The sequence below is a fragment of the Betta splendens genome, chromosome 3, assembly GCF_900634795.4.
Source record: "Betta splendens chromosome 3, fBetSpl5.4, whole genome shotgun sequence".
Lineage (NCBI taxonomy): Eukaryota > Metazoa > Chordata > Actinopteri > Anabantiformes > Osphronemidae > Betta > Betta splendens.
This window is the reverse complement of record NC_040883.2, coordinates 10379731-10392166: the sequence shown is the minus strand read 5'-3', so window position 1 is coordinate 10392166 and position 12436 is coordinate 10379731. Positions and strand designations below refer to the sequence as shown.

Below are 12436 nucleotides of genomic sequence, written 5' to 3'. Positions count from 1 at the left end.
CCACTGGGCAGCTGATCGATGGATCAGACTCGCTCACACACACGGCTGCAGCCGATCAGATTACCGACAGCGCAGCTCAGCGTGGGAAAAAAAGCCTCCAGATTCTTTGCTACAAAGCGCTCCTCTGCCAGCGATCGAACTCTCTTTGCTCTAAAGCCCCTGAGTTTTGGTGAAGTGTGACACGAGAGACGTTTTACAGCTGAAGCGGAGGCAACTGTCCTCCCCCGTGTCCCTGCCCCGTCTCTCATCTCCTCCATCGTCGTCATCCCGTCTTTATGCTCCCGTCTCGTGCTCACGTTCCGACCGTGAACGTACGGCGCGGCTCCGCGTGACGCGCCCCGACACCGAGCCGCGGCGCGTGGGCAGTGTTGGTGCAGCAGAGCGCTTCCAAACGTGTCCATCTGCCGAGGAAGAGCAGGGGGAGGAGGAGGAGGAGGAGGAGTGGGAGGCCAGGGAGCATGTGTCTTAATCTGGATTGACAGTTCTCCCGCTCCAGCGCGAAACGCCGCCGCTCCGCGGTCGCTCTCGCTGACGGACACGGAATGGACGCGTGCGGGTGGAGACGCGCAAGCCGGCTTCAAGCTGGAATTCTTGGAGCGCTTCCAAAGTTGCATATGAAGCACACATACAGCAAACATACACACGGGGGTCTGCGGGAACCATGGCAACGGTTGCTGTAGCTACTGTACGAAGCCAGAGTCCCTTTGATGGCACGTTTCCCAGAGGAAGCTGTCATCCATGCGCTGGCACGTTGGAGGCGGGGGAGCTACAATGTATGTACAGTAACAGAACCGGCTCAGCCCATCGTCATCAGGACTGCCTTGCCCAAAGGCAACTCAAAAGTCAGATTCTGTGGACCTCTCTCTTGTCAGACGTAACCTGATCCTAGTTCTGCTGGACAGAGTGCTTTGAGATGCTGCTGCTCTATAAATGCTTAGGTCGGGTCCGTCGTGTGAGGACTAGGAACACGAGAAGCACTACGCAGGCTCCATCCCGTCATCGCGTGCTCACCTGGGCTGGCGCTGAGTCGGGTGGGCCCGTCGAGCCTCCTCCCCCAGCCGGCTGAGGGAGGGCGACCGGCTCCTCGCCCCCCTCCCCATGGTCCGAACCACCACGTTGCCATTGGGGCTGCCGCTGGGCATCTGCTGGAGCAGCTGGGGTGACAGGCTGCGGTGTAATGCTGAGGAGCCAGGCTGCGAGTGGCCCGGCTGGGGGCCCCTTTGCACGTGGGTCTGGGTGTGTTGGTGCTGCTGCGGATGCGGGGCCCAGTGCTGCTGCTGCTGCTGGTACTGACTGACCGTTAGGTTGTTGTCGCTGTTGGAGCGCAGGAGGACGCGCGGTGCCGACAGCGAGGACGGGGACTGGCCGTTCCCTGAAGTCGGGCCCCGGCGGCGCTTGGAGTAGGCTGGAGCCTCGCGGAAAGGCACTGCAGAGAAGGAGGAGAGGAGCCGGTGAGAGGGACGTCGCATCATTCAAACACGGAACCTAAAGAGGAACACGAGCTGCTCCGCAAGCTGGAGCGTCTGTAAACGGAGGCTCAGGTCAGGTTTGTCTCCTTTCAACACCTGCTCGTTGAGTGCAGCGTTGCAGGAAGCAGGCAGCTGGAACATCTGCAGCAGCAGCTGCCTGAGGAGATGCTACAGCTTCACAGTCGAGCAGCAAACTGTGTTTCGGTGTTTGTCTTTGTTCAGCGTTTAACTCTCTGATTCCCCCGTTTACATCCTCCTAACACTGATTTTGGACCCAACCAGTAATAGAGGTTCTCCTCCATTTCCCCATGGAGGGTTGAGGAGGTACTGGATGTGGTGGTACCGCTGAGAGCAGGAGCAGGTCCTGCAGCAATAAGTGCCTCCTGACTGCGGTCCAGGCCCGATCCGGTAGCCGTGCTGTAGCTTCCTGGCAGCCAGAACATCTGACGGCAGATCCACTGAGTCATTATCGCGTCCCCAGACTAATATCTCAGAGTTCTTCTCGACGAGTTGACGGAGAGAAGAGGTGCTAACGTCTAATGAGCCAGCAGCCACGTGTGTGTACTACCTTCAGCATGTACCTGCGTTTATGCATCAACTCGCGCTCTCTGTCTGAATCACACAAATTATCAAGTACAACGGGTGGAGAGTCAAAACAATCACAGCATCTTATATAACAGCGGGAAAAGCAATCAGTGAAATCTATATAATTAAATGTTCCCGCGGCTCTGACTGCGTGTCGGAGGCCTGAGCAGAGCTAAACGATGGCGCTAACGTTATGCTAATCCACCGAACAGGCTGTCACATGGCTGCAGTTGGTGCTGGTGCCGAACTGGTGACCTCTGACACCCAAACCAAACGGGCCCAGTCACCTGACCCGGACCCTCCAGTGAGCGGGCACCGCTGCTCTCCTCAGCATCAGCATCAGTCAGGTGAGCTGAGGAGCAGCAGCTTCCAGGCCGTTATCAGGCACTGCTATTTTAAGTCTCTGTTCCTCTCGAGGCGGCAGATGTTGCACGTGCTGCCTTGATTCCAGTTGTAAATAAGGCTCCTTAAATAATCAGCGAGAACAACAGGCAGCGAATGATTCAAAAAGCAAATCATCTGAGTCATTAAACGGCACAGACGTATGATTTCCATCTCCTGACTGTCAACAACAAATGGCGCCGACTGGGACAGACTCTTCCAGCGAATCCTGACGCTCGCAGGCGTCGTTACACTCAAAAAAAGCCAAGGACGACGATGCTGGTTGGGTGTCGACGACAGATTATTTCTGTCATTAAATATTTGTACAAATCATTTTTATGCTTTTAAACTTTCAGAATACAGCAGCAACAAATACCGGGCTGTCAGATTGTTGCAGAAGGAAAAGGAACCTGTGGGATTTCATTTTAAGTGGACCAATTTAAATCTCTCACCAGAAAAACTACAGCGGAGCCAAAAGTGGTCAGTGTTGTGCATTAAGGAAGAATCCCACAATGCACTGCTTTGCTTATGTGATGACAGATGGGTAAATTGCAGTTATGTCAGGATGACGGGAAATGGTGATGAATCATGTTCGCAAAGCTCAATTTACTGCTCCTTAGTTTTAACAGCATCATCCTGTGGGAATAAAAAAGTGATTTAAGATTAGGTTTGTTTCACCATCAGGGAATTTTGGCTCGTACTTTCAGCTTCCACTTCAAATCCAGGTTTTGTGTAAAATCCAGAAATTACCTGTGTTTTTTAAATAGCATAATTGAAAGCGCTTCGAGATTCAGCGTCATGCAGCTGAAGAGGTGAGATCTGACAACTGAACAGGCACAGATCAATTAGAGGCAGCACATCACGAACCCTCTAAGTATTTACATACACACCTTTACTGCAAATATAGACTCTGCTCCGTTGCTGCTAATCTCACATGTGTTACATGCAGTTCCTGAGGTGTTACTGACATCAGCACTCTCCCATTTTCTGGACTTTGGCACCGACTGAGTCATGCAGCGTCTCACTGAGCTGCCACATTAGTAATTCTAATGCAATCCAGTGCAACAGCTCCATTAATTCCAATTCCCATTATTTTCCAGTTTAAGCCCATTGAAGAAATATTGTAAAAATAGAGTTGAGCACGAGGCTTTCGCTCGGACCGGACGTTTCTGGACCCGGTGAGGTTACAGGTCTTCGACCGTCTCACACACGGCGCAGCTGCGTTCGAGTCTCCGCGCCTTCATTGAGAAAACATGCAGCGAATCAAAGCGTGAAACCAGATGGACGGGCCTGCTTGGGTTCTGTTTGGGTTCCGTGGGTGTTCCTCCTCCCTGGACGCCAATCTCTCGTTACTCTCTTTGACCTAAAAACTATTGCTGTGCCGCGCTGCCGCTTTTTTTTTTCTTTGCAAGTCAGGAATTATTCTAACCTACATAAGAGCCGAGCTCCCCACATCCCGACAGCGACATTTACACAAGCAGTGAAACGATCCGGAGCACTTTTAGTGCAAGTAAAACATTTAGCAAGAAGGGATGACACCGGGACGGAACCGAGTCCAAACGTCCAGAAGCGGAGCGCCTGGTTTGAAGACGACTGAACGGCTTACCTTCCTTTTTTAAGGCATTGATGATGGACTTCATTTTCTCTCCTGTGCGACTTCGACTTCACGGTTCGTGCATCTCACAGGACACCCGACTTTCCCTTTCAGCACCGTGGATAGCGACTCCGCGGAGACGAGCTGCCGCGCGCAGCGCACATGAGGCCGCTCACACCTTCCGCTTCCACCGCCTGCGCCCGGGAAGTCAGTCCGACCCCCTCCGTTAACCGCTCTCTCTCTCTCTCGCACTCCCTCTCTCTCTCTCTCTCTCTCTCTCTCACACACACACACAAACTCCCCGCCCCTCACACACCTCCTCTCTCTCCCATGAGGGAGACGCTGCGCTGCACAACTGCACAGTGAAGAAGCCTGCTGGTGTCTGTACGTGAGAAAACGATGTTACAGAACCTGTCCCCTCGGTTCTAGTGAGTTCAGCCAGCATCACGTTACAAATTAATAGAACAAATACAGGAGGAGGAAACGCATCCGTGCATGACGGTGTCCAGGACACGTGGCTCTGTTTCCACCACACCGAACGTTTCCTGCAGCAGGAGGGAGCCTGCACATGCTAAATTTGGATGAGATGGTGAAAGAAGGGCAGGATGTGAAGGGAAGCTGAAGGAGAGAGAACTTCTTCAAAGTCAGGTTAACCTGAAACATTCAAACGCTCTCCCACTGAATGTTTCCCAATGTTGGACTGTGTGCAACAGGAAACAGCAGCTGTAGTTTCTGGTACTTTTTTACACAACGTATTGTTACATTGCATTTTGTAATTATTGAGGGCTTTTCGGGGAGCTGAGGCGTCTTGTCATGTGTAAATGCTGCCTCTGAGACTTTACGTCTGTCAAAAGATGTGGAATAAAACTGGATGTTAAACGAAGAGAAAAGAGCAGGTGTGGGTCCATCAATAGCTTCAGTGTAGGAAGAACAGAAAAGCTATTTGTTAAAAGCTTCATTTTCAGCAGCGATGAACGATTCTCCGGCTAAAAGGAGAATAATGTGAATCTAAGAAGGAGGAAAATGACTGAGTGTGCAGACGGAAAATCCCAAGACGCACGCATGCACGCACGCACATACGCACACAAATGATGGCAACAGACTAAGTACAAAATAAAAGTGCATGATGTTAAATACCAAAATAGCAGCAAGTCCATGTGAGGGGGAAAAGATCAGTAAACAGTCTCAGAGCTCGAGTTCATTCATGTTAAAGAGCAACGTCTTCTGAGAGACAATAAATTTAATTAAAGTTATTCAATTATTCAAACTCTTTGCTTCAGCCCATGACGCCTGGTAAATTTAACCATCTCGAACATGTCGTTGATTCTTGCTTCAAATACAGTCACACAATATTAAAAGATAATGTTCTCGCGTAACTTCCTGTAAACACAAAACACTTCCACTGCATCGTCGTTTCACATCCTTTTACTCAATATTTGTACTTTTATTTCCTCTGAGGATAAAAAAACAGAATCAGAATCATTAGATGACATCCCACTAAAACATGGAACTTGATCTCATTAATAGGTTTTAGCAGTGAAATGTTTATGGAAAACTTAGGGAAAAGAATACAGGAAAACGACAAAATACGACAACGTTTATGAAGTGTTTTTTTGTTTATGAATTGTTTTTTTTTTAAGATGTGACTGATTAAGGCCCGCGAGACAAATCGTAGTAGGAAAGTGTAAATGTATTCTGTAGCTCGCTTCCTCCACGTCGCTCTGCATCCAGGCTTCAGTGTCTGACAGTTGTTGGGAGCTAATGATGGACTGGTGTGCGGCTTCCTCTGGAAACAAACCCTTGCTGTTGCTAAGCAACCCAGCGAGGGATGGCCCATACATCGTTAAGCTGCGTTTACGGAGGAGCGCACACACCTGCCGTCACATGATGTAAGACACTAGTGAACTTTGTTTGATCTGATGCTCGGCTGTGGTGTGAAGCTCTGTGCGTCTCCTCCTCTGATTAGAGCCTAAAGACACGTCTGATCCAGGAAGAGTCCGTCCTATAGAGCTACGCAGCAGATGGCAGCACGCAAAGCATATGTTGTCATAAACTATGCAATGAGTGAGAGCAGATCAGCTTGAAAATCACAGTCACACACACACAAGCGTTGAGGCATCATAGTTGCTGTGTTGAACATACATATGACTGCTTGGAGACAGGAAGCTCAGAGGATCAGCAGCCAGTTGACACCAGCAGCATCAAACACTTAAAATGGACCAATATGTGAAACGAACAAACGTTTGAGGATGTGCTTCTGCATCAGTCGGAGTTAAGTTTCCTGCGTTGCTGACAGGATGGGAGCTGGCGAGCATCAACGCGTCCTCCTTCCTGGATCCACCGCTGCCAAATATAGGCTGAATTTAAGAGAGTGTGTCAAACCCAGAGGAGACGCTCGTTTAAGGGAAACGAGCGTTCGACAGTAACGAATAAATCAGCGCGGGGCGAGTTTATCTACGCGCAGGTAAAACACGAACAAGTCCAACCTGGACTGGACTCCATCATCACCAGCACCTATGGATTCAATAATTGAGGTTCCCTGACTCCGGCGCTTCAGGTGATGCGGGTGGAGCGTCACAGCTGCGGCTGTTCTCCTGCAGCCGCGACCTGCTGCCGCTCAGCGACCTCCGGTCACGCGACCTGGAACGACCCGGAGACTCGAGGCGAAGCGGAAGCGCTGCAGCGCACGGGACGCGTGAGGAGGACGGGCAAGATGTGAGAGAACGCGGGACCCTCCAGCAGAGGGAGATCTGTCAATCAGCCTTACGCAGGCTTACTGCTGATGGAGAGGCTTCCTCGGCACACGCTCCTTCATTATTCCCTCCGCCAGCAGCATGTGCGCGGTGTCATTTCCTTTCAGAAACTTTTTGAGCAGATGGTTTTGGCCCCGGTTCAAGCTCGAGCTCCAGCTGCAGGATGCGATGTCTTCATTAAAAGCTGAAATGTGATTGGGAGCCAATGCTAATATCAAACTCTGGGCCTGTAAACACGCTTTGCTTCATCGCCGGCACTCGGCTCGTTCTGCCACAGATTGTCTCAGCCATTACAGAACCGGGCCTCCAGGGGATGGAACCAGCCCTTCACCAGTGGCCACTGTCTTCACCCTGATGTTGCTTCATAATGTGCATTGTCATTTCTTTGTGCTCCCAGGTGTAGACACAGGCTCCCACTGCCTCTCTGTCCTTCACCAAACAGAAAGAGCAAAGCTTTAATCTCATCATCAGTCCGGTTTGACCTGATGACCTTAAATGCCTCCTTGGACATGGAGTCTCCATGGATGCAGGGATGCTGTTTGTTTTCTTGTCTTGAAGCCTCCACTGACTCCATTCTTTGTCTTCTCTCTTGACATGAAATTGCTGCTGATTTATATTTCACCGACGTTTTTCCCATGATGCAAGGTTTCAACTGTACTTAAAAATGACGCATGTGTATTGTAAATAATTCTGATCCTCTGTTCCAGTAGGAGGGTCAGTATTGGACAGTTTCAGCACCACCACCGTACAGAACGCGAGCAGCCAGAACAGAACCAACCCGGCACCTCTGGCTGCTCCGTTCGGGTTGAAAGGCTGCAGGATTACATTTTTGGATTAGATTTTTCCCTGCATCGCTCTTTTCATTTCCGTGTCCTCCTCTATAAATTCAGTTCTGTTCATCTTTTTCTCATTTTCTTGGGGGCCCCTTTAATCCTCATGCTCCACAAACGGCCCGTTCATTTCATGGGACACTCTCTGCTCCGCTGCTGCGGCAACCACACCATCAGCGGCGGCAGCCGACGTCGACCCAGTGTGTTGAAGCTATAGACAGCGTTCTGTGAAAAACGTGGCTCCATTAGGTGTTAAATGGCCGATCTGCAGCTCCACAACTTAATAAGTGAGGAAGCGGCAACCAAGCAACCAAAGTAAAAAATAGCCTGATGGAAAAGAAGCAGTTCGTTGTATGTTCGTGACAAATCGTTCGTCTTCTCACCTCCCTCTCGTTGCCTCGCTCACACCGATGCCAAGTGAAGTAACTCATACAGCGCATAGTCGATTCTGCCGTCTCCACCTAAAGCAACCGCTTCTAATGAGCTGGAGGCAAATAGACAAAAACTAGCTGAAGCTCTTAGCTTTACTGTGAGGAGAAACAGTGAGTTTAGTGAGTTTAGCTCACGCTGTTTAAAAGCAACGGTAGGAAATAGTTAAGAATGTTTGAAACACAAAACCTAAACCAACAGAAGAAGCGTCACTAGATTCACTGAGGTCCAGACACCTCTTGGAGGTGAACCCACTGGACGGGCCTCCACGCCGGTGCAAGTATTGATCATTTGTGCTGGTAAACACAAACTCATTCTCTCACAGGCTTCCCATAATCCCACAGAGGGATTATCCTGCCAGGTCGTTTAGCGGGATCAAAGCAGTGGGATTTGAAATATATCCTGAAGGAGTTTTAGGGACGGCCCGGTGCCAGATGTCAACATCTGCTGCTTTGCTACTCACCGATATCGGTCTCTTTGTGGTTCTTGATGAGTTCAGCGAGCTCGAAGTTCCCAGCGATAATGGCGACCTGGAGGCAAAAGCAGGCAGAGACAAGAGCTTAATATTGTTGTCCAGGAGCGACCAGCGTCTTAAAAAAAACAAAGACAAGCCAGCGGCCGGACATCAAGTCTCACATGATGGGAAGAGCGACACAGACCTGTGACCTGCTGCCGTTTAAATAATACCCAACATATCGATTCTTGTTTACTACACCTTTCAAACAGAAACAGGAGGATCAAAGACATTAACTAGTGCAGGAGAGCAGCAGGTGCTCCCTGTGTCCAGCAGGGGGCAGCGGTGTCCTCCAGGAATGGCGTCAGTGACCCCCCCAAACACACACACACACACACACACACACACACACACACACACACACACACACACACACACACACACACACACACACACACACACACACACACACACACACACAGCATTACGTAAGCAGCCGTCCTGACTCCTGGAGAACAAACACGCCGGAGAAGCGAGTGACACAATGTGGCTTATTAAAGTTCAGGCTGAGCAGTGAGATTCACTCCTTCCCTCCACGTTTGACCTTTCTCCAGAAATAAGAACCCGGTCTCCTGGGAGGCTCCTGAGGCTCTAATGGAGGCGTTCGGTCCCTCTTCAATTTTCAGCATCCTCCATTGATATAGAACACACTTCAGGTTTTCCCACATATACATGTCAGTGAACAGGTTTTGTGTTTCCTGTGCGGGTGAGAGAGGAGGAGACATCTCCTCCATAGTCACCACTAATCTATGACCGACCACCATCCTAGAGGAACGCTGATCCCAGAGCAGGCTCAGCACAGATGAAGACGTCCTAGTTGACGGCTGAAGAATGTCTCGTTACTGAGCGATGCTAATCTCTTCATTACTCCGTGGGGGGTGATAATCGTATGGTCACTGCTCCAGCTCCACTCTATGAGGCCAGAGATCAACACGGGTTTATTGGCACCTCGTTAAATTGCGCTTTTGTCCTCACAGCTGTGATGTTTGCTTCTACTGGTGATAAAACAAGTCACTGCTGACACCTCAACGTGCAAACGCAGGCGTCTCCAGCAGTAACTCCAAACCTGCCTGACGCTCGGCTGCTCCTGATGCTCTTGACGCTGAACTAATCTGTCTTTTTCCCTCAGCCAAAGAGGAGCAGATCAACAGCGTCCATCAGTTTCACGATGATCCCAGCGTGAGGCAGCAGAGGCGGCGCAGCCTTCACAGCAGTGGAGCTTCTATACAGCGTGATGTCAAGGACCACTCGTATGTGTGATGGATGATTGTTGGTCCAGTTTGCGTCAGCGCAAACGTCACAAAGCAGCAGCTACGTCCATTGTCTGATTGAGTGCTGTCGATCATCTGGCGCCTCCTCGCCTCTCAGGGCCTTGGTGGACTTCGCCTTTGAACAAGGTTGCTGAGGTTTGGAGAGCAACCAGCAGGTGTGTTTGAAGTTCTATCCTCCTTGATGATAAAAGAACAGGTAACTAATATACTGTAATCCATCCCTCATTACCATTCCACCACCCACCATCCCCACCACTACTGCCATCACCACCGTCACCGCCCCCACACGCATTCCTTTCCTCCTCTCCCCTGGTCGTCATGGAGACAACGGTTGTGTATAACACAGAAGCAACTGGGAGCCGCTTGCAGTCAAGAGCAACATCAGCAGAGGCAACAAGCCTGCGAGATCAAAGCCAACACCAGGAGGTGGAGAATCGGTCCACGAAAAACAAAGACGAGCAGAATCCAGCTGGGGTGTCTCCACGCAGAACCAGCTCCAGGACTGAGGCTGGGGGTGTGTCCCCCATTAGGGACGGTAGTGCTTCCATCCACATACAGCAGAAGATGGCTGATTCCTCAGAAAGCGAGATGCTGCTGTTCTCCTCCAAACACTGTCCAACCTTTGAGGTCTTGGGAATGAAGTCCAGTTACCAGCATGAAAAAACCAACACTAAGGGCTAAAGGTTGAGATGTTTCAAACAGGCCCACTTTGGTAGAAAAGCAAGTCTACTTTTCAAGTTCAAGTTTCACACACACACACACACACACACACACACACACACACACACACACACACACACACACACACACACACACACACACACACACACACACACACACACACACACACCAAGCTGACACATGATATTATGAGGCCCGCCCACTCTGCTCTAATGAAGAGCTTCTGCTTGTTAACACTAGTTCACTTGGCTCCTAATGATACTCTTTCCAGAGTAAACATTGGTCACACCGGCTCCGCTGCCATTCAACATGGACGCAGTCTGACTGCTAGACAGATATTGGACGGCCCCGTTTCTACAAATTACTCCATTGCGCCCATGGACCTTCTCCATCCTCAGCTCCTGTCCTATAATACCTGCCAGGTCTGTATTCTTGTATTGATAGAATGGACCGACCGGCTCTGAGCGCTGCCCCTGTACGTTTGGGTCTGATGACGCACTCGTGTGAAAGGAACCGTGATATCTGTCGCCTGATGAACATTCCCTCGTCCTTCTCCTCTTTCTACGCCGTGCCTACATTTCCCAGAATGAGGGCTGCTTAGAAAACAGGCATAAACTTGTGGGATCCAGCTCTTGGCTCCGTGTGTAGGTGGAGAGTGCAACAGTGATAAAGATAGTAAGAGCAAGGGAGCGAGTTTCTCCACTCGAAACGAGCAAGAGTCCACAGAGTCTAGTGGCTGCTCGCTGCCTGTCAGCGGAGCCGCTGCTCCTGTCTCTGCCTGTACGCTGGACCAAAGCTGGTGCCGACAGAAGCCTTTCCACTGGAAAGCAGCTCCTCCGCGATGATCCTCAGCCAGAAGCAGCCACTTTATTAGGTACACCAGTCCGGTTCAATTAGCAGCTCTCGTCCTATTTAACTTTAGTCTCTTTAGTCAGAGCTTTTCTCCTCTCGCCGCGTGACTACAGTAAAACGTCAGTGCTCCACCTCCCACAGACGATGGGTTGAGATGAGACGATCACGTCTCCAACCAACGTGTGGAGCAGGTGTGGCAGGAACTTCGCTGCAGGTTAAAGGAACTGAAGAAGCTTTGATCAGTTCTGAAGCGTTTCAACTGAAGGAGGAGGCGTCCTGCTACTGCATCGACTAGTACGATGCGTTCAGGGACACGCATTACATATAAATGCAGCAGTGTAACTCATTAACCGCTGACCGTGTGGCTCAGTGCACGTGATCTGGACAAACTCAGTCCACGTCCTTCATGTTCAACGTCTTGTGTTCTGCACCAAACGAGGCTGCAGCAGCTCATCGTCATGGAGCCGCCGCTCAAACCCTGACGAACGCGCTGACGCGGGGAAGCGTCGCCTGGAGTGGCTGACGAGGGCCGTCGAGGGCCCGTGGGACTGTGCTCGCCAACACCTGCATAGGGCTGTTTCGTAACTCGGGAGCAGGAGTCAAACGCTGCCGCGCTCCGTTCTTCACTCAACCTGAAGGAATTCCTCGAGCGCGAGGCTTCAACTGTCCGATCGCTGCATTGGCGGCAGGAGCCTGTCAATCACAGAGCGCCACATCCTTCATGAGAACCGAGAACAGCAGCTCCAGCTGTGCTCGCGGTCATACTACTACTACTTTTACTACTACTGTACTACTACTACCGCCACTCATGCTGCCGCTGAGCTCAAGGACGAGAAGAAGACTAAACAGATTTGATGCTCGCTCTCAGTTCTCCTCCAAACACTGTTTGATGGAAACAAATCTAATCTTGGCCAGAAAGACGTTTGCTTTCCCCGCTTTCAGCTGACCTTGACCATGTTGCTCTGTTGCCATGGTAACAAATGAGCCGAAGAAAATGTGCCGCTACTAAAAATGTTTTCCCTATGCTGAAAGCTGAAATTGATCCACTATAATCACTCACATGCAAATGTCAGGGAA

General features: G+C 50.5%; 1 protein-coding gene across 5 annotated transcripts in view; it reads right to left on the bottom strand.

Annotated features, from left to right (window-relative positions):
- Positions 1-12436, bottom strand: part of LOC114851815 (SH3 and multiple ankyrin repeat domains protein 2-like) — a 74024-nt gene that overhangs the window by 33519 nt on the left and 28069 nt on the right. For all 5 annotated transcript variants that reach the window (XM_029143581.3, XM_029143582.3, XM_029143585.3 and 2 more), the window contains exons 11-12: positions 8505-8571; positions 1012-1426 (exon numbers count right to left, since the gene is read on the bottom strand). In XM_029143581.3, the coding sequence (XP_028999414.1) occupies positions 1012-1426; positions 8505-8571 (482 nt within the window). The remainder of the gene's footprint in view (positions 1-1011; positions 1427-8504; positions 8572-12436) is intronic.